We start from the raw sequence: 21,551 nt of genomic DNA, 5'->3' as shown, positions 1-21,551 counted from the left end.
GGGCCGTCCCACGAATCTTGACACATTTCCAAATAAGGTAATACTCCCTCCGTCCACCAATTCAAGGCCTACTTGCCTTTTTGGGACGTCCACAAAAACAAGGCCTACCTATTTTTGGTAAGTTTTTATTCATTATTTAATCAAAAAAGTCAAAGATTCTTTACAAAAAAGTGGGACCCTTTCTCCACTCAACTAATAAAAATACACTTTTTCTTAAAAAGTGGGACCCTTTCTCCACTCAACTAATAAAAATACACTTTTTCTTAAAACCCGTGTTTTTTCCCCTAGGTCTTTAATTGGTGGACGGAGGGAGTAATTATTATCTTCTCTCTCCTACTTTATCACTTTTATACTCTATTAAACACTAATCTACAACTCCTTAATTCTCGTGCCGAAACCTAATGTGTCAAGATTCGTGGGACGGAGAGAGTACCATATATGTTACTCCCACGTCCTACAAAAAATGATACTCCCTCCGTCCACGAAATGAGTACCCATTTGGGGGTGGCACGGGTTTTAAGAAATTGATTAAGTGTGTGTAAGTGGAATAAGGGATCCACTTTTATTGTGAGTGGGATGTGTGGGGTACACTTACCAAAAAAGGAAATGAGTACTCATTTGGTGGACGGACCAAAAAGGAAATATGGGTACTCATTTTGTGGACGGAGGGAGTATATTTTATTTTGGATTGTCCTGTTACAAATTATAAGTGACTTGTTTTCATAAATAATAAATGTAATTCTTAAAAAAGTACAAGTTTTACCACTTTTAACCAATTTACACATGCCACTTAATTTGCATGTCCAAAAATTTTTGTGCCACTTGACAACGGTGCGCAATTTAGTTGGTAAGACGTTTCCCCTCCAATCAATAGGTCGGAGGTTTGAGTCATCAAAGGGGGAAATGAGGAACCATTATTGATCATCTTTTAAAAAAAGGGAAAAATATCAAATAAGCCCCTATCATAGTGGCCCTTATCACGTTTAGATCCCTATAGTCGAAGTTGGGCCAACTAAACCCTCAAAGTGCCTAATTTTTAACAATCGGGTCCTCCGCTCTAACGGCGGTTTAACACCGTTAATATATATATTTTTTAATTTCACCAGCTATGCTCGCAACCCATTCGACGAAATGCCGATGAAGTTCCTCACCGGAGATCTCCTGATCGCGATGCTAGCTGCCGCCGCGGCTACGACACGGCGCTGGCCTCCTACTACATGTGTTAGGAATCGACGCTGACCTAGTGTTGCTCTTCATAAACCTCCTGCAGTCCAACGGGCTCGATAACCTTCAGATGGTGTCAGCCATGGCCTTGGAGAATCTATCCCAAGAATCCAAGAACTTGACACAGCTACTCGAGTTCCCTGCACCGGGGCTGTGCGCCTCGTTCTTCCCTTGCCTGAGCAAGCAGCCGGTCATAACCGTGTTGTGCCCTATTCATCGCGGGATTTGCTCGTTAAAAGAGACGTTCTGCCTCTTGGAAGGGCAAGCTGGTGGCTCTCTTGGACCACACCAACGACAAGGTGGTGGAGGCGTCGCTTGTTGCACTGGCCACGTTGCTGGACGACGGTGTTGACATAGAACAGAGCGTTCAGGTGTTACTGGACCTGCTGCTCGAGAAACGAACAGAGACGCTGAGAAGCCGAGCGGTTTGGACAGTGGAGAGGTTGCTGAGATGTGAGGAAATAGCCTATGAAGTTGCAGGTGATCCTAATATAAGCACAACTTTGGTTGAAACCTTCCAGCATGGAGAATACAGAACAAGGCAGATTGCTGAGCGCGCCTTGAAACATTGCTGAGCGGCGGAGAGGATTGCGATCAGGAGAATTCCGGTGAGGAACTTCATCGGCATTTCGTCGAATGAGTTGCGAGCATAGCTGGCGAAATTTAAAAAATATATATTAACGGTGTTAAACCGCTGTTATGGCGGAGGGCCCGATTGTTAAAAATTAGGTACTTTGAGGGTTTAGTTGGCCCAACTTTGACTATAGGGATCTAAACGTGATAAGGGCCACTATGATAGGGGCTTATTTGATACTTTTCCCTTAAAAAAAATTGTGTCGCTTATAATGAGACAGAGGGAGTATAATTTAATGATATTCTATTGTTTTTTCACAAAAATATGCAATTGTTATCTTTAAGATTGTCAATCGGGCCGACCCACTCAATTTTGGGCCAACCCATTCGATTTCAGATTATTTTCGGTTCTGGCTAATGATTTTATTTATTTATTTATTTATTTTTTCCTTTTGGGGGGTGAAAATATTTTGATGCTAACTCTAACCCACTCGGTTTCGGGCTAGCTCCTCAGGCCCATAAATGTACGATTTTTTGTACATGTAATGATTTTTTTAATCAAGATACTTCTCTTCATTTTAGATACAAAAATTAGTGTTTTTTTCAACGTAAATTTACACAATAACTAATATTAACTTATTTATCGAAATTATTAAGAAAAATTTGATTGATCGGGTCAACTCATTCGATTTTCGTGCCAGCCCTATCGAGCTCTGGCTATTTTCTCTTTGGATCATTCAGATTAAATTTTTTTGGACTAAAACTTTTTAGCACTAATCCTCTCTTTTTATCGGTCTATTCGAATTTGCCCGTCGATTTTTTATCATTATTAACATCCCTAGTTACCTTTGATGTAAATTGGACGATCAACAATTCCATCCACCAACCTACCATTTTATATAAGATTGATACATATGTATATAAATCTCAAACTCCTCGTCTCCTAATTAAATAAAAAACACAAATAAATTCTTTATTTGTCCCATGAGACATTAAAATACAACCAAAATCTATACTATATTAAAAAGCTAAAATTTCAATTTGAAATCAATTTTCAATTGATTTTAAAATTGAGTGATAATTTTATAATTATAATAAAATTGAAGAATTATTTGTAAACTATATTTTTTATTTGAATTTCCTTTTTCTTTATCTTCTTATTTTATTATTTGATTTCTTTTTTAAATTATGAAATTCGACTAATTATAAAATATTTAATATGCATATCAAATTAAAGATGGAAGCTTTAATTTGATATATTTTTATGTAAATATTTGATTTAAAATATAAATATAATACTTATTTAAAGATTAAATTCTTTAAAAAAAATCTCTCATCTTTTTTTGTCACACCCCAATTCTTGAAGGAATAAATACAATCGAGGTGCAACCAATTCATAAAGATAACACAAAGGAAAAACCTTGTTGAAACCCGAATAGTAAGATAAAAGTTGGGCTAGGCCCCTTTGGATCACAAGTTTTGTTTCATGTTTCTAACAACCGTCATTCATTGGCATAAAACTAGGAGTTAAGAGTTTAAGCTAGATCAGATATATCATTCTAAATCTAACATGAAAGTCTTAAGTTGAGGAAACAAAAGACAAAAGAGTTAATGCTACAGCCGAAGTCTAAATAAGAAGTTGAACCCTAGCCTCAGCTCGTCCCGTCAGCACCGGCCAGCCAACCTGAAAATATTTGAAAGTATTTTTGGGCTAAGTACTAATGTACTCAGTGGGCAAGCATTTTCTGAAACATTTCATATTTTCGTAAGAGTAGTTTATCCAATCATAATTGACATAACTTAGAAGATTTTAAATTGAAAGAACTTATAAGCAGGTTAAAATAATTTCTTTCATTTGTGCGCGCATGTCACACTCCCTTTTCGTTACTCGTTGTGATCCCGGACCTTTTAGCCACCGACGGATCCATTACTCCTACTTACTTGAACTGAGGACGTAACCCAGTCAAGTTCTCATTTGGGACTCAATGCTCCATAACACATCCCGTCTAGCACCCTTATAACGCCTCATACATGATTAGTGCCCGAATGGAGATCAACCCACCGAGTCAGCTAATAGGTGTACACAATTCTCAATTAACGTGTTAGGTCAAGAGAGAACCTCGATCAATTAACTTATGCGAGCCTTAAACAGAGCAGAGTGCACAAAATATTTTATTGGATAAATAATTTGCATTTTATTGAATAAACAATTTGCATTTCATTTAAACATTTGGAGCTTAATAACTCAATCATACTTTATACATTTGGAAAGTAAGCCCACCTGGATAGGCAAAGCCTAAAGATCATACACATATAAACCTGTCTTGGGAAAGCAGCGCTAATCCCCCCTGATCCACAGAGCCTACAAGAAATTCTATTCTTAATAGGTCTCGTGAAGCTAAACTTAAGTCATAGGGAAAATGTTTAACATTCTATGATTCATCATGCCGGGTTTCAAAATTTAATAATAAAGATTGAAAACTAACTTTCTTGAGTCAAGGACACCAATTATATCCTTACTCGATTTTCTTCACTAATTGGATTTAATGAAAGCTAATTTTAAATCATAAATACTTTTATTGCAAAATACTAATGCAATTTCATGACATGCTTAAACATATAATAAGTAATTACTTAAAATATGCACATAATAATAATATAATAGTATTATACAAATTATCTTTAAAATAATTTATTAAACTAATGATAGTCTAATTAATTAAAATATGGACTGCCCAAAATAATTAAAAGTAAGGGGCAAGTTTTTTTTTTTTTTTTTTAATTCGCAGCCCAAGCAAATTAATCAATAAAGACCCAACACATTAATTAAACTCAGCCCAAGTAAATAAAAACGCAGCCCATGCCCTGGCCCAACAGACTTGGCCCTAACCTATAACCCCTCTCTTCTTTAAACACCACACATGCGCGCGCGCGCACACACACACAAAACACACACGGACGAGCACACACACCAGCCGCACAGCCCCTCCTCCTTCTTCTTCTCCGCGGTAGCAGCCGCCGGCCACCAGCCGCCGCCCCATCTTCCCTCATCTCCCTCGACCTCTCTTGTCATGAACCTAACTAATTTGGAGAGTAAAAGGGTGTTTGGCTGAGCTTATAAATTCCTTCAAAGTGTTTGGCAAAATAAGCTCCTGAGAGCTTATAAGCTCCTCAAAAAATAAGTTCATCTACCCCAACCTATTTTTTTATAATCTCATATGCAACAATCATTTTACAAATATTTTTCAACTATAATTTATTAGTTTCATCATTAATCATTTAAGTTCATTTTTCTTCGATTTTCTCTCTGTAAAAAAAAATTCTCTCTCTAGCAAAAAATTCTCTCTCTAGCTTATAAGCTCAATTATCCAAACACTTAGACAACTTATAAGCTCTTAAAAATTACATCTTATAAGCTCTTGAAACATCTTATAAGCTCCAAGAGCTTATAAGCTCTTTAAAATAAGCTTAGCCAAATACCCTCTAAGGAAGTAGAAGAAGTCGCCGGGAAGGGTTCGGAGCTGATGGAATCTGGTACGACGGATAAGGAAGATGGAAACTCGGTGGAGGAAGGAGAGAGTTTGACTTTTGATGGGAACGAAACTGAGTGTAAGGTAGGTTTGGGAAGAAAGATAAGAACTCATTGATTCTGAGATCTCTTGCAAAGAATATTCTTTGGATGCCTCAACTTTGCCAGTTGAATTAGGCCTTAACGTTACAAGGCAATTCTATTTAGCTACTATTAAGCGTTCTATTTATACTTCTTGTTTTACTCGTTATAATCTTTTATTTAAAATAATACTTTCTTCGTCCGTGAAAAGAGAATATAATTCATCATTTTTGTCCGTTTATGTAAATATATTCTAACTCAAAATAAAATATATGTTACTTTTAATGAGACGGAGGGAGTAATATTTTTAAATTCACACCCCATGTTTTTGTGGATAGATGAATTAATAAAAATTAATTATAAATTTATTATTTTATCATAATCCATCCCAATACAAATGTCTTACTTTTCATTATGGAATGTCCATTACAAGTGTCTCATTCATTTTTTTCGCAATATGTTTTCTCTCTATACTTAATATTTTAATAATTTTCACAAATTTTCGTCAAAAAAAATTCACAAATTCATTTTATTTATTTTTTACATAGTTTTTAATCTGTGTAATGGAATTATGGAACAGGCGGAGTATAACTTTTATTAGTATTAAATATTTTATAGTCCATAGGAAACATCGACGATGATGGTCTCGTCTCTTTTCTCTTCGGCATTTCGAGTTTTCTAATTTTGTTATGTTCTGTTGGTAGAATTGGAGAATTTATAGATTTTTGGTAAGAGGTAACTGCCCCTAAATACATTACCTTTCTCATTTTTTGGAATTGCACACCACATTTGAAATCCGCCTTAGAATACATCACATTTCTTTTTCTTCTGAAATTGCAACTAACTACCGATTGAAAAGATGATGTGGACACCGGAAACACCGCATATACACGCCTGAAAATAAAAATTTAATTGATATGGCAGCTATGTAGGAAATTATAATTTTTTTTTGCTATTAAATTTAAATTTCCAGAATATATAATTAAGCCATTAATTTCTCAAATTATAGATTTGAGAAATTATTCTCTAATTTTACAATCCCCCCCCCCCCCCCCCATTTTACAAAAGAATGTCTGCTTCATTAGCAATTTCAATTCGCGCAACTAAACATTCAGAAAAAGATGTGCAACAAAGTAGAATTGCATCACTTTTTTGTTTCTTCAATGCAGGCAAATATTGAATTCTAGTTATTTTGTTCATAGCAGTATGCAAGAAAGATGTCTGGAGATAGTAAATGCCATAACTAAATATATGAATAAAGCGTAATATAAAGCAATTCCCCAACATAAACCTGCTGGAGTCACTGGAGTCGTGCGTTGGAGTCGCTGGAGTCTCGTGCGTTGGAGTCGCGCGCTAGAGTCGTCGGAGCCTTTGTCGCTGGAGTCCCGTGTGCCGGAGTCGCTGGAATCGCGCACTAGAGTCGCCGGAGCCTTCGTCGCCGGAGCTGTGTAATCGCGCGCCGAAGCTAGGGCAATTGTGGAGCCTCTATTGGAGCAGACGGTTGGACGCTAGGGTGTGGAGGGCAATTGTAAAATGGGGGAGATATTGTAAAACTAAGGAATTTAGAGGAAGATCTATAATTCGGGAAATTAATGGCTTAATTATATATTTTGAAAATTTAAATTTAATAAAAAAAATTATAATTTTCTATATGGTTGTCACATTAATTAAATTTTTATTTTCATGAGTGTATATGTGGCGTTTCCGACGTCTACGTCATTTTTTCGATCGATGGTTGACTGATCATGTACAATTTTAGAAAAAAAAAAAAAATGAAATGTGATGTATTCTGAGAGGCGAATTTCAGAGGTGGTGTGCAATTCCAAAAAAATGAGCAAAACTAATATATTTACGAGCGATTAGCCTTTTTGCTAATAGGAATCGAGCATTTTCGGCATATTGTGAATGAACATAATCGGACATGTGGCATTTGTGTTGCCTAAAGGAGATGAAACGGTGCAGATAGGGATGGAAACGACGGTGCACACATGGACATCGATGTATATAAAAGCTTCACTTTTTATTGTTCATCAAAACGCCCACGCCCATTTCAGAAACGCTTCTCAAAACCAAATCTTTCCGAAAAATGGCTGCTGATCGTTTCTTTCCAAATGAAATGCCCGCTTACATCCCAGAAACTCAGTCAGCCCCCGCCGCTGACGATTCGCTCACGAAGCTTCTCCATCTTCCACTCAAGATTCTGTCCGACCGCCTCAAGAAAGACGCTTTGGACATCAAAGATACAGTAAGTAATGCCAAATTCAATTCACCCCTAAGGAAAAAAGAATTATGTTTGCTGGTTTGGTTGTTTTAGGTGGTTAAGGAGAGCTGGCTGGCCTCGGGAAAACGCGTGCGCGACTTTAGTTTGTACACGGGGGATTTAGGAACTGCTTTCTTGCTGTTCAAAGCTTATCAAGTTACAGGAGATAGGACTCATCTTCATATTTCTCTAGACATAATTAAAGCCTGCGAGACTGCTATTCAAGGCTCTGGGCATGTTTTCTTTGCTTCCATCTCCAATATGATGCCTAGATACTATTCTTGGAGAATTACACAAGTGATGTAGTGATTGTAGATTTCTACTCTGTATGTGTGTGGATATAAGGGCAAGTTGAGATTCTCTAGGAGTTGCATTGATGAAATCTTGATAGGTGGTAGATTGTGTTGTCGTTTGAACTCTTACTGCTTTTTATTATTTCTTTCTGATATTGTAATTTTAGGTTTGTACTCTCTGTGTGTGTGGATAGTGGATATAAGGCATGTTGAAATTCTCTAGGAGTAGCATTGATAAAACCTTGATAGGTGGTAGCTTATGGTGTTGTTTTATGTTTTACTGCATTGAGATTTCTTTGTGATATTTGGGTGTTTTGCTGGTTGCTCATCAATGTCATGTTGGGGATCAGTTGATTTTGGTTACTAGCGCGGTTATTGATTTTGTGGGATTTTGAAATAGAAGGTTAAAGTCTGTTGAACGCCATATCTAAGAGCTTGGCATTAGGCCTCATAGAAATACCAAATTAATTTAGAGACTAGAGAGTATGTAAATGTTCATGTTGTTGTTTGTCATAGTTTACACAGACCATAGTATATTCTACTATTCCAATTATACACAATTGGCTACCAAAGGATTACTCGTGGAGTCTTGTTATTTAACTGCAGGCGCGTCACTTTCCTTTGTGGAGAGGCCGGTGTCTGCGCTGTTGGTGCTGTGGTGGCACACCACAATGGTGATGAGAAACTATGCCAGCACTATGTATCACAGCTCAAAGAGGTTGTTACTTGCGCTTGCAAATCATTCCTGTATCCACATTTGTATTTGTATTTGTATTTGTATTTTTTTTCTTTGTTGCTGATATATGGTTTTCTGTGTGCGTGTAATATCAGATTAAGCTATCCACAGATCTTCCAGACGAACTATTGTATGGGAGAGCCGGGTTTTTGTGGGCTTGTTTGTTCTTGAACAAACACATTGGTCCAAACACAGTGTCCTCCAATAGAATGGTACAACATTTTGATAATGTGTTATTGAACTTCTCATCCCAGCTTGATGGGGACCTTATTTGTTCGCTTTTGAATCCGTACAGAGGGCTGTTGTCAATGCAATCATAAGGTCTGGTAGGCAGCTGGGGAAGGGAAGCTGCCCCTTGATGTATGAGTGGCACGGGAAAAGATACTGTGGAGCAGCCCACGGGCTAGCCGGGATTATGAACGTGTTGATGGACGTGGAGCTGAAGCCTGATGAGGCGGAGGATGTCAAAGCCACACTACGTTACATGATCAAAAACCGTTTTGCTAGTGGAAATTACCCCTCGAGTGAAGGAAATGAAGCAGATCAACTCGTCCATTGGTGCCACGGGGCACCCGGTGTTGCTCTTACTCTGGTGAAAGCAGCCCAGGTGAAATTACGTGCTTTCAATTGATTCTGTATGTTGTGTTGACTCCATTAATATGAAGTAGATTTAAATTGTGGAGTTGATGTTATCAGGTTTTCAAAGGAGATGAGTTTGTCGAAGCAGCAATGGAGGCGGGGGACGTGGTCTGGAACAGAGGCCTACTGAAGCGAGTAGGGATTTGTCACGGCATCAGTGGGAATGCCTACGTATTCCTATCGCTCTACCGCTTAACTGGGAAACCGGAATACTTATACAGAGCCAAAGCATTCGCCTGCTTCCTCCATGATCGGGCTCAAACCCTCATTTCAGAGGGTGTTATACATAAAGGTGATCGTCCGTATTCACTATTCGAAGGTATTGGGGGAATGGCTTATCTCTTTCTTGACATCACTGAACCATCTCAGGCTAGATTTCCAGCCTATGAACTCTAGTTTTCTTGCTGTATGTTGTCGTTATCACTTACTTAGTATGCTGTTGTTGTATCTTGACTACGGTCCCGTCCTTGTATGTAAATCTCCTTCTCTTGGCCTTCCTCGAGTTGTAATTTTAGTGAAGCCATAATTCACATTTGGAGTTTGATTAGATTTAGATTTTGGTTGCTTACATCAAATTTGAGCAGTTATGTGTTATGAGATTAAGAAAGTTGTGCAGAATTCAGATCAAACCTGAAGTAGAAAAAAAAAAGCATGGATTGAGTGATTTTATTATGATATCCTAAACAAGTGAAATCCTCTATAAGGCTCAACCCAAAATTCCGGCGACGCTGAGCTCAGTCGGTCAATCCGACGAGCTTCTCGCTGACTTCCCAGAGTTTTCTTGCCTTTTCAAGGTCGCTGGCCTCCTGCGACAACTGGTTCTCGAAGGAGGCGGAGTCCTTGTTCCAGCTCCAGTAAACTCCAGATTTGGTCAAGCTGGGATCGCTCACAACCTGCGCGAGTCTCTTTCCAGATTCTTCCTCTGACACGAAGCCTTTGGTGATGAACTTCTGGAATGGAGGGAAGAGCAGCCTGAAGAGGGGGATGTGCTCCCGGAAGAGCCCCGTGGTGGCGATGCAGCCCGGGTATAGGGACGCGAAGGTGATGCCCGTGTCCTCGTGGTAGCGCCGGTGGAACTCCTGCATTATCAGCATGTTGCACACCTTGCTATCCTTGTACGCCTTCGCCCCGTCGAAGTCCCCACCGTCTATCATGGACGACGTGTTGAGCCCGTTTAGCCCGCCTTGGAGGCCTCTCAGATCTCCTAGGTTTGCCTTCGGAGGCACGTTCCCGGCCAGCGTATTCGTATTCCCTGTGATCGACCCCACGATTATGAGCCGCCTCGATGGATAGTCCGACTTCACCAAGTCGTCCAACAGCAGCCTCGCGAGGAGGAAGTGGCCGAGATGGTTGGTGCCCACGCTCAGCTCGAACCCTTCGGCTGTGTACGAAGGCTCTCTTGCGGTCGGCTGGTACACGGCCGCGTTGCACACGAGCACGTCCAGAGGCTGCCCTGTACGCTTGAAGTTGTCGACGAACTGCCTCACGCTGTCGAGTGACGCCAGGTCCAAGTGCATGATGGTGTAGTTCTCCTTGGCCATCCCCGCCGATTTCGCAGCCTTCTCCGCCTTGAGGAAGTCACGGCACGCCATGATCACGTGCCATTTGCCGCCCTCGGCTAAGGCCTTGGCGGTGGCCAACCCCAATCCGGACGAGGCTCCGGTCACCACCACCGTGCCCTTCCGGAGAGTCTTCTTCCCTTGTGGCGTGGCCGGGGCGAACGTCGGGGCCGCCGTCGCTGCTGTCTGCGCTCTAATCACACCCGCCTTCCTCCACCCTAACTCTCTCTGCACAAATTCAACTCGATTCTTGATTGAAACGACATTCACATTTTTTTGAGAAAAGCTCTTGATTTTTTCACCTTCGTTTTCAGTGAAGAATCAGCTTTGATTTGGTCGGAAAATGTTACTCCAAAGAGGCATGAGTCCTTGGAAGAGGCGCCGGATTTTCCCTGCACAAAATAATTGTTTTATTGTACAATGTAGTATGAAATACATGATGTTGAAAAATGAAGAAAGAAAAGAAAACCTCTTTGTGAATGGAAAATGCACAAGGAAGAAGAGTAGCAGCCTGCAAAGCCATTGAGAAAATCTTGGAAAAATATCTTAATTAGATTCTTACAGTCAAGGATATTTTTCGAGGTACAACGTGACCAAATTTATATGCTAAGAAATGTGTTTGATTTGGACAAAAATGGGAGTGCTGTTTTGGATATGAAATCTAGCACGGATAAGATAATATTAGTGGCAGCATATGCCAAACCAATCAGAAATTGTGGGTGAGATTTCGTGTTGATATAATTTGTATTTAAATGTTAAATTATAGGAGTCTCCCCACAGTTATGGGGGTGGAGTATTATAGCGTTATGGGCATGAATTGATTGATACTATTTGAGAGTCAGAGATAAGGTTTGGTGCAGTCTCGTACCATAATTTGGCACTCATATTCTGCCTGAGAGGGAACTACTTTTGAGTTCTTTGCCACACATTCACAGCATTCTAGTTATTTACTTTTTTTTTTTTTTTTTGATCGGACAAAGTCATGTTAGATGTTAGTAATTAGTTCCTCATCCACTCCAAGAACCACCTTATCTCTCCATTCACCAAAATCCACCTTATATCTCCAATCTCCAATTCGCTCCCAAGAGGGATCGAACCCGGGTCACTTCACTTAAGTGAGGACCCGGTGGCCAGTGGCATTCTAGTTATTTACTATTTCGGTAAATTGCATATCTGAAGATTAAATGCAGCCTCCAATGAATTGGCTAATTTTTGCAATTCAGATTAAGAATATGTATGATGCAGAATATATACGGCAGAGAAATTTTAATAAAAAAAATATATATTTTCATTGAAATAAGTTTTTTAATTATTATTTCATGAGTATTAAGAAATCTTCAAATGTTAGGACTTCATGAGACACAAAGGTGGTTATGCAAGGGAGAACCATAAATCAAATAAGGGGAGCTAGCAGGTAAGGTATTTGGCGCTATGTATGTGAGCTAAGCTATTCGAAATTTGATTTGGAAAAAAATTAATCGTCTCTTGGTCAGACACTCAGACTCACCAATAAATTATAATGTCACTTTAACATGCACTAAATATGGTAAAAAAAAAATTAATCGTCTCTTGGTCAGACACTCAGACTCACCAATAAATTTTAATGTCACTTTAACATGCACAAAATATATATACAAGAACAAATCTTGTCCATTACTAAATCATAGTGAATTAATGATCCAGATAAAATTATATGAAGATTCGAAATTCGTAACTGTTTCCCTTGCAATTCATACGTTTTTCTTATTAAATATGCACTATATATATATATATATATATATATATATATAGCTAGGGATAGGCTAAAATAAGAACTGGATTTAGCATATAAATTAATTAAGAACTATTATAGGCCATTGGATCTTTAATATCCAACGGACAGATTTGCTCCAGATTTCTACTATACAATTTATGCTACTTACAAGATTCGGATAAAAAAGTAATTTTAATTTGTCAGTATATATTCCTTCCTTAATTAAAGGGATCGTGTATTATTAGTGTAACAGTTAAAGATTTAATACCATTATCTCTGTAGCATTCTGAAACACGCATACAAGAAAATAAAATAAAAAGAAAAGTGACGATCTATACAAGCACGACATTCATGGCATCAGTTGTATTATTGAGTTGTAGTTCACTTATATTTTATTCATACAAAATTGCATAACGATTCACGCAATAGTAGTAATGTTAATATTGTCCAAATATTTTAATTCGTGCAAATTGACAAAACGATTCATACCCAAAATCCACTTTTATTCATCTAAGTATTAATATAAACACACTTATAATATGTGTTGGGAGTTCAGGCTGTATTTAAAAAAAAATTATATGGATAATTTGTCATGCCTATCGTGAACTGACATATGAATCATATTATTTCATTATGTTATTTGAATGTATCGTGTTTTTGTCCAGTCAGGATGTATGAATAGAAGTAACATTATTGTTTTATTATTAAATTAATTTTATTATATTCGAACTTAGTGGTAAACAAACTCATGCCTTTTTAAATGCCAATTCAATAGACATTCTTTCCAGAATCTATTCACTGTGAATTTCAATGTATAGCCTTTGCAACTCGACATGAATAGGATGCATTGACACATGAATAATTTAGTGTATGTGCATGAATAGGATGCATCATTATGTAAATAATACAGTTTATGCACATGAATAGGATGCCATTAATAATTTTAAAAGTTCCATGTATAATTTTTGCAGCTCGATATGTATAATCTTTGTAGCTCGACATGAATAGGATGCATTGGCACGTGAATAATTCAGTGTATGCGCAAGAATAGGATACATCAGTATGTGAATAATACATTGTATGTGCATTAATAAAATGCATTAGTAGTGAATAATTAATATATGCGCATGAATAGGATGCCATTAATAATTTTAAAAGTTCCATGTATAATTTTTGTAGCCCGATATGTATAATCTTTGTAGCTTGACATGAATATGATGCATTACTTGAAGTTAGGCAATTGCTTCTTCATGTACCACCGAATTAACTTATGCTCATCATATTATTGGATAGTATGAATACAATTGCATCCTATTAATTAATTCAATATAGAAAAAACACCATTTACCATCTTGATTGCTCGAAATGAATACGAAGTAATGCTGTGTGAATCATTCTGATTGGGAATGTGAATGTGAATGTTATTATATTGTGACGTATAATGGTATCTAATTTTTTATAGCTAGAAATATTTGAACAATTGCCTAACATTTAGTGAATTTATAGATTGTGCATGAATTTTTTCAGTCCTCGTCTTCTTTGCAGGAGCTATCGGAGATCTCAAACCAACTACAGGGATTACCGAATTTTCACCGAGGCTAGCGTTAGATGTCTCCCTGTTCTTCCTCTTCAGTTTTTCACCTAATGCAACAATAAAATATGAATTATCAGACAACCTTAAATATAAATGAAACTTGCACATCTACACAACACAATGCGATGAACAGATTGTCCTTAAATATGACATACCATTGACCATCAACTGCAAAGAAGCCTATTAAAATTGGGTCATTTTGAAGCTTAGTATGTACTGTAAAACATATTTCATATATACATTAGTTGTGAGCACAAAATTCAGAATCAAAATACCCATAGACTTATATAAAATTAATAAATTATAGAGATCTTCAATCAAGTTTGCTCGACTGGAACTATCGGCATTACTTCCACAGATTGCAACCTAATTACCCTTCCCCTTGACACTAGTTGCATACATATAAATATATACACCAATAATAAATCGTAACCACCCCATGTCTATTCGGAATAAATATAACATACTTTCAATTCATGAGAACACACCCAAACCTCAAAAGAGTACCACCCAAAAAAATTGTGTATAGACCCAACCCTATTTCGTTTCATTCCACATATGCGAACACACCCAAGCCTCAGAAAGGTGCAAAGAACTTTAACCCAAATCAAAAAATTACACAGCCAAGAATTTTTCACATGAATTCAAACTGATAATTCATAAATCATAGCAAATCAAATCTCACCCGATCGATTCGGTTTAATTCGTGCCATTGCTAAACCGGATCGTTGTAAATGTTCCGTGAACGTCGCCGAAAAATCATAGCTACTCAAGCCTGCGCCGCCTTTAATTGAGATATTCCATACCTCATGATGTCAATCAAATCAAATCTCTAATTACAAATAATTGAGACGCAAAAATCGGTCCAAATTTGTTGGCTAAATGAAAAGTCAAACATCAATACCCATTTTAACCTTCAGACGGAATATGAAGTGAATTTTATGGTTCAATAAGACGAATCAGTAAATCAGATTAATATATAATCTGAGCCGTATAATGGTACAAGATCTGTGGTCTAGATTAGTTCTTAATTTATATGCTAAGGAGAGTTTTGTGAATAACCGCCCCCTATATATATATATATATATATATATATATATATATATATATATATATATATATGAACAAATCTTATATATATATAAGAACAAATCTTGTCCATTACTAAATCATAGTGAACTAATGATCCAGATCAAATTATATGAAGATTCGAAAGTCGTAACTGTTTCCCTTGCAATGCATACGTTTTTCTTATTACAAATTGAAAGTACTTTTGTTACAAATTATATTTTATGCACGAATCTGAATTTCTTTTGTTACGAATTATGTTCTAATTAGATAAATTTCGAGCCACAACATCAATCAAGATCTAATGGACATGATTTGTTCCTACTTTATAAACTTAAAAGTGTTCTTATTTTAGCTCACCCACACACACACACACACACACACACATATATATATATATATGTATATATATATATATATATATATTAGGATATAGTATTTGATACATTCTAATAAATTTTAATTAATTAGTATATAATTAGATTAATTGTTGAATTAATTAATTGGAAATAAAGTGAAGTAACAAAAACACAAAAGACAAAATATTTAGAATATTATAGAATTCAATCGTAAATTTTCTAGTTTTTGAAAATTGCATTAAACATCAGGAATTGTTCCAGCATTAGATCTGCTAAATATACATAGTATGTACGTACATAATACCCTTAAAAGTTAAATCGGACCAATTCGATTTTTTAAAATTCAGTTAAAGTATTATCATGACTAAATTACGCTTAATTTATATTGGAAGATCCTTAAGATATTTTTTCCTCTTTTTACTTCAATAATTTCGCAAACTATATATTGATTTGTTTCCTAAATTATATCCATTTTAGTTTGCAAATTTATATGTATCAAATTTATGAATTTTTCTTTCTTTTATTTAAATTGTATAAGTGTGAACTAGTGCGTAACTCGTTGAAATTCGATGGAAAATTATTTTAAATTATTATTTAAATTATATGATATTCCCTCTCTCCTTCAAAATTATGCATACCTTTTTTTTTGGTACGGCCCCCAAAATTATGCATATCCTATTTTTAGACATTACCCACATATAATTCTTACAATGTTACCCTTTTAACTTACACTATTTACTCATAATCTATTTAACAATACCCTCACTGTGCGACCCTTTCTCCACTATCATTACTACAAATTTCCATGCATGATTTTTGGGGACGGAGGGGTATTATTTTGTATAAATAATTATTTATATATAAATTATTTTTAAATTTATTTAATTTAAGGTAATATAGTTGAAATTATATTAATCTGAATCATATTCCTCAATTAAATGTTAACATTTTGTTAGAATAATAAATATTCTTTTTATATAAATTTTTATTTAATGGAGTAGTATTTTGGAAAAAGGTCAATATTGAAGATTTTATTTCATCTGAGCATCATCTCGTCTGAACCACCCTGTAGGATCATATCATCATTTAAAGCCCGGAAGACGACATCTAATGTTTGAACTCCAGACTTTTAAGCATCATCTCGTCTAGACCTTAAAATACAAAAAATGAACTTTTATGCGTCAATTTTTTTAACATCACTATCTTGAGGTTTAAAAATCAAATTTGACTTGTGAGATTGTATGATTTGGAGTTTCTAATATCATAACTAACTTGTAAACATCATTTTGTATGGAACTTGAAAAAATCTTGACAAACTTTTATACATTATTAGCTTCAAATATTATAATTGGGTTCCAAGAATCATCTCGTTTGGAGTTTGAAATAACAAATTTAACTTGTGAGTATTATCATTTAATTGGGTTCCGAGAATCATTCGCTTGTATAAGTTTTATTTTAGTGAAACCTTATAAAAAAATCAATGTGAAATGAGGTGATTTATATAAATTCTTCACTCGATTGAGATTATTATAAATTTAATACATAATTAAAGATTTTTAATGTATTTTAACATCATATTGATAACACTCATGTTTCCATGGTTTTTAGTGTTCTTATGATGTTAATTTTATAGGAAATTGAGTGTTGGATGATTGTTTTGTGCTTAAATTGTTTTATCTTGTGAAATATGTTACTTTCTCGTACTTTGATGAATTTTACAGAAATATGGAGTTTGAATTTGGACTGTTGATCTTAATGAAAGTTGTAGTTCCTCTCGATATGAGTTCGTAGGCGCAAACGGTTCGCAAATCCGAGTTCGGACGAGGAAGATATGACCGAAACAAGAAAGTCGCGCACAGCAGTGAATAGTGCCCGACAGGAATTTCCGAATTTTCGGGATTTTGCGGGATTTTCGGATTTTATCAGTATTTTCGAGCTCTATACTGTATTTATCTCTTGTGCCTATATATAGGTCCTTTCCCCGACCTATTAGACACATCTTTTCACATCTCTTTACCTCTTTTCATATTTTTCAGTTTTAGACTTAGGATTTTAATGCTTTCATAGATTAGATTTCTTTTCCTGCAAGATTCAAGCTGTTCATCCAGAATTTCTTCCGGGTTTTATCTATTTTATTTATTTCAATTGCTTTCTTTTATTTATGCTTTTATTTTATTTTATGATGTCCAGCTAGTTCTTTCATCTGAACCTAGGGTTTGTACATAGCTGATTAATTATGTGTGTATGATTTATTGATATCAATTTGCCCTCCAACTTGTGATTCATGATTCCTGGTGCTTAATTTCTTGTGAATTATTTGGCCAATAATTTACATGTCTAGCTGTTCAGTTGTCACAGCCCGCCCTAACTATGGATAGTTAGGCCGAGTGATCCACGACTAGGGATGGGGTTAAAGAAGAAGGGGAAGAAAAGGGGCGTCATTTATAGCCGTAAAACTTACTCATCTTAATAAAACTCGTCATTTTTATTCATTAATACTCAATTGAAAACAGTCTATGAAAGACAGCATAAAACTTAATTAATATCATTAATCAAGTTATACATCGTATGAAACCATTCTCTTAAGACTCAAAGTATGACATAACATACTATAACATCAACAACATCTTGCAGCGGAAAGTAGCTAGACATATGTATGAAGACATATTCTAGACAGGTTAACTATTTATTAACAACCCTGGAGACTCCGCTCATTGCAGCACCATCATCACATCAGCTCAACCTGCACATTTAGAAAACATATGCAGGGCTGAGTACAAAAGCACTCAGTGGGCACGTATGCCTAGGTATAAAAAAAAAATACATGCTTCAAAACTGTAAATTGTCATGCCATCATAAACAGTACAGCAAGGGAGTTTTTCGCTAAAAAGGCCCAAGCTTACTAAGTTCATTTGTGATTCTTAAAGTTCGTCTGATCAGACTAAGTTCTTTTGTAATCTATCATATCTGAAACTGTGTGCCGGAGAGGTGGCCACCTCTCTCGGTCACTTGACCGGCCAACCCGCTAGATGACTCACGGTCACTGGTGTACACTAGCCCTGGCAGGATAGCTATCAACTGCTCAGGACCCGAATTCGATTGCATCATTGGCAAAGCCAAAGCAGATAGATATCATACTAAAATTTAAACATTTTATGGCAAGACAACAGTTGTAATATTTTCCAGTTCAAAGATTTGTAACGAAATAACTTGTTCAAAGGTAGCATTAAACTCGTTTGATAGATATATAAAACAGAAATTAACAGTTAAATCATCTCATGCATTCATTCGTATAAGAGGCCTACGACACGCAGGGGATCTCTATATACGTAGTAAAAGTAATGCCCACCTCGTTGTGTCTCTGTAGCAATGAGTAACGTCACTCTCTCCCTCAAGTCGTTACTTCCCAAAAGGACCTTCATCGTTATGAAGAATTGGTGAGAAGTTATAAAAGAAACCTCGATTAATAATCTAATCTCTTTTATGAAACATTAGTATCTCTAATGTTCATCTCTCTTGATTGTTAATCAATATAACAATTATTATCTCTCGTCATTACTCATTAATTATAACATCCTTATGTTATAATTAGCAGCGCTTCAATTAAAAGAAATATTTAACACATCGAAAAGTCCACTTTCTTAGCAGATCTATTCGCTCTCATCTCGTCTAATTAACCGATTAGAAAGTTAAACTTTCCATTAGGCATGTATTTGAGTCACGGGTCAACAAGAATTGACTATGCTCAAATTCTAATTTCACTAAAAATTTCGGCATGACCTATTCATATATAATGTCAGCCACGAGATTTCAATGCGTGAATCTCACTACGTGAACTCGTCTCTCGACTCAAAACTTAACATCTTGACATCTTTTCAACGCAAACCAAACAATTCAAAATCATCAAAACTCTTTATCAGTAAACTATCATTTATACTCGACACCAATTGTTCGAGTGTCAGATACCAACATTTATGTGCGTTAATCATAACTCTCACAACTCACACCATTTAGTCATATCGTATCATCCATCAAAACAAATATAATCAAGTTGTTTTCTAGAAAGTTTTGCTGTTTTTGTGTCATCTTTAAAAATTCATAACAACCAACTCAATCATCATAAACTCTCATACCAATTGATCTCAAAAACTTCATGAAGTGTAGTTCACTCTAAAAATGGTAGTTAACCAAAAAGGTTAAAGGTTTTTGGAGATATTGCTCTTTTAGTGCAGGCTGTCAAAGATTGACAGTTTCTGCCAATTTTGTTTAGGCCATTAGAAACCAAGGCAAACCTTAATAAAATTCCATCAAATTTAATCATCCAAAACTAAAGGTATCCTTGAAGATTTGGTTAAAATTTCACAAGAGAAAACGTTCATATGATCTGCCAAATAAACAATGAAACTCATACACTTTTACTGTTGGACAAATATGACAGCAGAACAAGGCATTTTTGAAATAATAAACTGCTCTGTTTCAGAGGTCATAAAAATCGAAATCTTATGTTTTTAGAAAAGTATTGAAGTCTAGTTTCGTTTAAAAAAAACGGTGATGCAAAATCCTTCATGGATTAATAGATATAAACGTTTTTGTGAAGTCTACCAATAGTTGACAGATTCTGTCAAGGATTTTTCAAAATATCTTTAAAATAGAAAACATCATCCAAAAGACATGAAATTTTGCAGCAACGAAATACACATATCATAGATAAACGTACTAAAATTTCAGAGCCATCAAGCAATGAAAACTCATCGAAACATAAGCTTGAAACTGCTGTAAAATTTTGACAGAATTCCAGTTTTAATTTCGTTCAACAATTATCATCCATAAATTGTAAATCAATTAGCATGCTCATGTGACATTGTAGAACACATATACGCAATAATATTCATTATGCAACGTCTCAAACTTCACGAATTTAAATAATCATACTCTAAAAATTTATACAATTTTCGTGCTTGGAAATATACGAATTTAATATATATCGATTCTAGCATACCCCTAAGCACAAATATCAAGTCAAAACGATCAAACAAAAATCGAAAGACAAGCTAATATGTGAAAAACGGGGCTGCCCTCATGGGTTTCATAGCTACGGTTCGTTCCGTTCTTACTCCCTTCATTAAACATGCTCAACATCTACCCAAGAACAACATACTAAAATTTCACGACGATCCGACGTCGTTTCAAAATAAAGTCGAGAATCGACGTTTTTCGACGTCGACGAAAATCGAAAAGAAAACCATCAAAACGTAGGTAGAGATCTTACCTACTTAGATACGTGATCGAAAAGATGATCGGCGCTCGTCTCGGTGCTCAAATCGGAGGTCAAAAGCTCCAACTCCTCAACAATGGTGTTATGCGTGAGTTTAGTGTGTGTTTTAGGTGTTGTGTGTGTGAGTTAAAAGTGTTTGGCTGAAACAAACGTGTAATATGTGTGAGTGAGTGAGTTTGGGCGGTTGGGGGTGGTTAGGGGTAGGGTAGGTTAGATATTTAGGATATTAACCCGTTAGTCGTTAAATATCTCGTTTCGTCTCGTCTCATTTTAACGACTAACTACCCATACTCTTCGTTACTCGCCCTCTCAACTCCTACTCACTTTTATTACACTCGTAATTCTATATAAATATAGAAAATACAAGCTCGTTCTCGAAATTCTGATAAACGAGATTTACACGTTTATCGAGAAATCCCGATTTACTATTCACTCGTCGTCCAAAAATAAAAACTTTCATTATTGGACTCGTATCGAAAAACTAAGAATATTTCTCGACGACGTGCACGTAAGATTTTGAAAGTCGACAAAAAGACGAAATAGCCGTACTTTACTATTCATCGTCAAAAAGTCAAAAATTTCAAAAACGTCTTAACGGACTCAGATTT

General features: G+C 36.0%; 2 protein-coding genes and 1 long non-coding RNA gene across 3 annotated transcripts; 1 reads left to right on the top strand and 2 right to left on the bottom strand.

The window, feature by feature from the left end:
• Window positions 1-7,348: 7,348 nt before the first annotated feature.
• Window positions 7,349-9,910, top strand: LOC131013288 (lanC-like protein GCR2). The gene is made up of 6 exons (XM_057941358.1): window positions 7,349-7,652; window positions 7,722-7,900; window positions 8,567-8,678; window positions 8,792-8,908; window positions 8,992-9,303; window positions 9,393-9,910. The coding sequence occupies exons 1-6, from the start codon at window positions 7,494-7,496 to the stop codon at window positions 9,729-9,731; spliced, it is 1,218 nt and encodes a 405-aa protein (XP_057797341.1). The 5' UTR covers window positions 7,349-7,493; the 3' UTR covers window positions 9,732-9,910.
• Window positions 9,911-9,971: 61 nt separating this feature from the next.
• Window positions 9,972-11,521, bottom strand: LOC131013290 (protochlorophyllide reductase-like). The gene is made up of 3 exons (XM_057941359.1): window positions 11,364-11,521; window positions 11,197-11,286; window positions 9,972-11,122 (listed from the first exon to the last, which is right to left on the bottom strand). The coding sequence occupies exons 1-3, from the start codon at window positions 11,415-11,417 to the stop codon at window positions 10,070-10,072; spliced, it is 1,197 nt and encodes a 398-aa protein (XP_057797342.1). The 5' UTR covers window positions 11,418-11,521; the 3' UTR covers window positions 9,972-10,069.
• A 6,664-nt stretch (window positions 11,522-18,185) lies between these two features.
• On the bottom strand, window positions 18,186-21,115 carry LOC131013287 (uncharacterized). Its single transcript, XR_009097623.1, has 2 exons — window positions 20,938-21,115; window positions 18,186-18,411 (listed from the first exon to the last, which is right to left on the bottom strand). It is a non-coding gene; the product is annotated as an uncharacterized LOC131013287 (long non-coding RNA).
• Between the last annotated feature and the right edge of the window lie 436 nt (window positions 21,116-21,551).

This window comes from Salvia miltiorrhiza, chromosome 2 (assembly GCF_028751815.1).
Source record: "Salvia miltiorrhiza cultivar Shanhuang (shh) chromosome 2, IMPLAD_Smil_shh, whole genome shotgun sequence".
Lineage (NCBI taxonomy): Eukaryota > Viridiplantae > Streptophyta > Magnoliopsida > Lamiales > Lamiaceae > Salvia > Salvia miltiorrhiza.
Note: the sequence above shows the minus strand (reverse complement) of the source record. Positions and strands in the feature narration are given on the sequence as shown.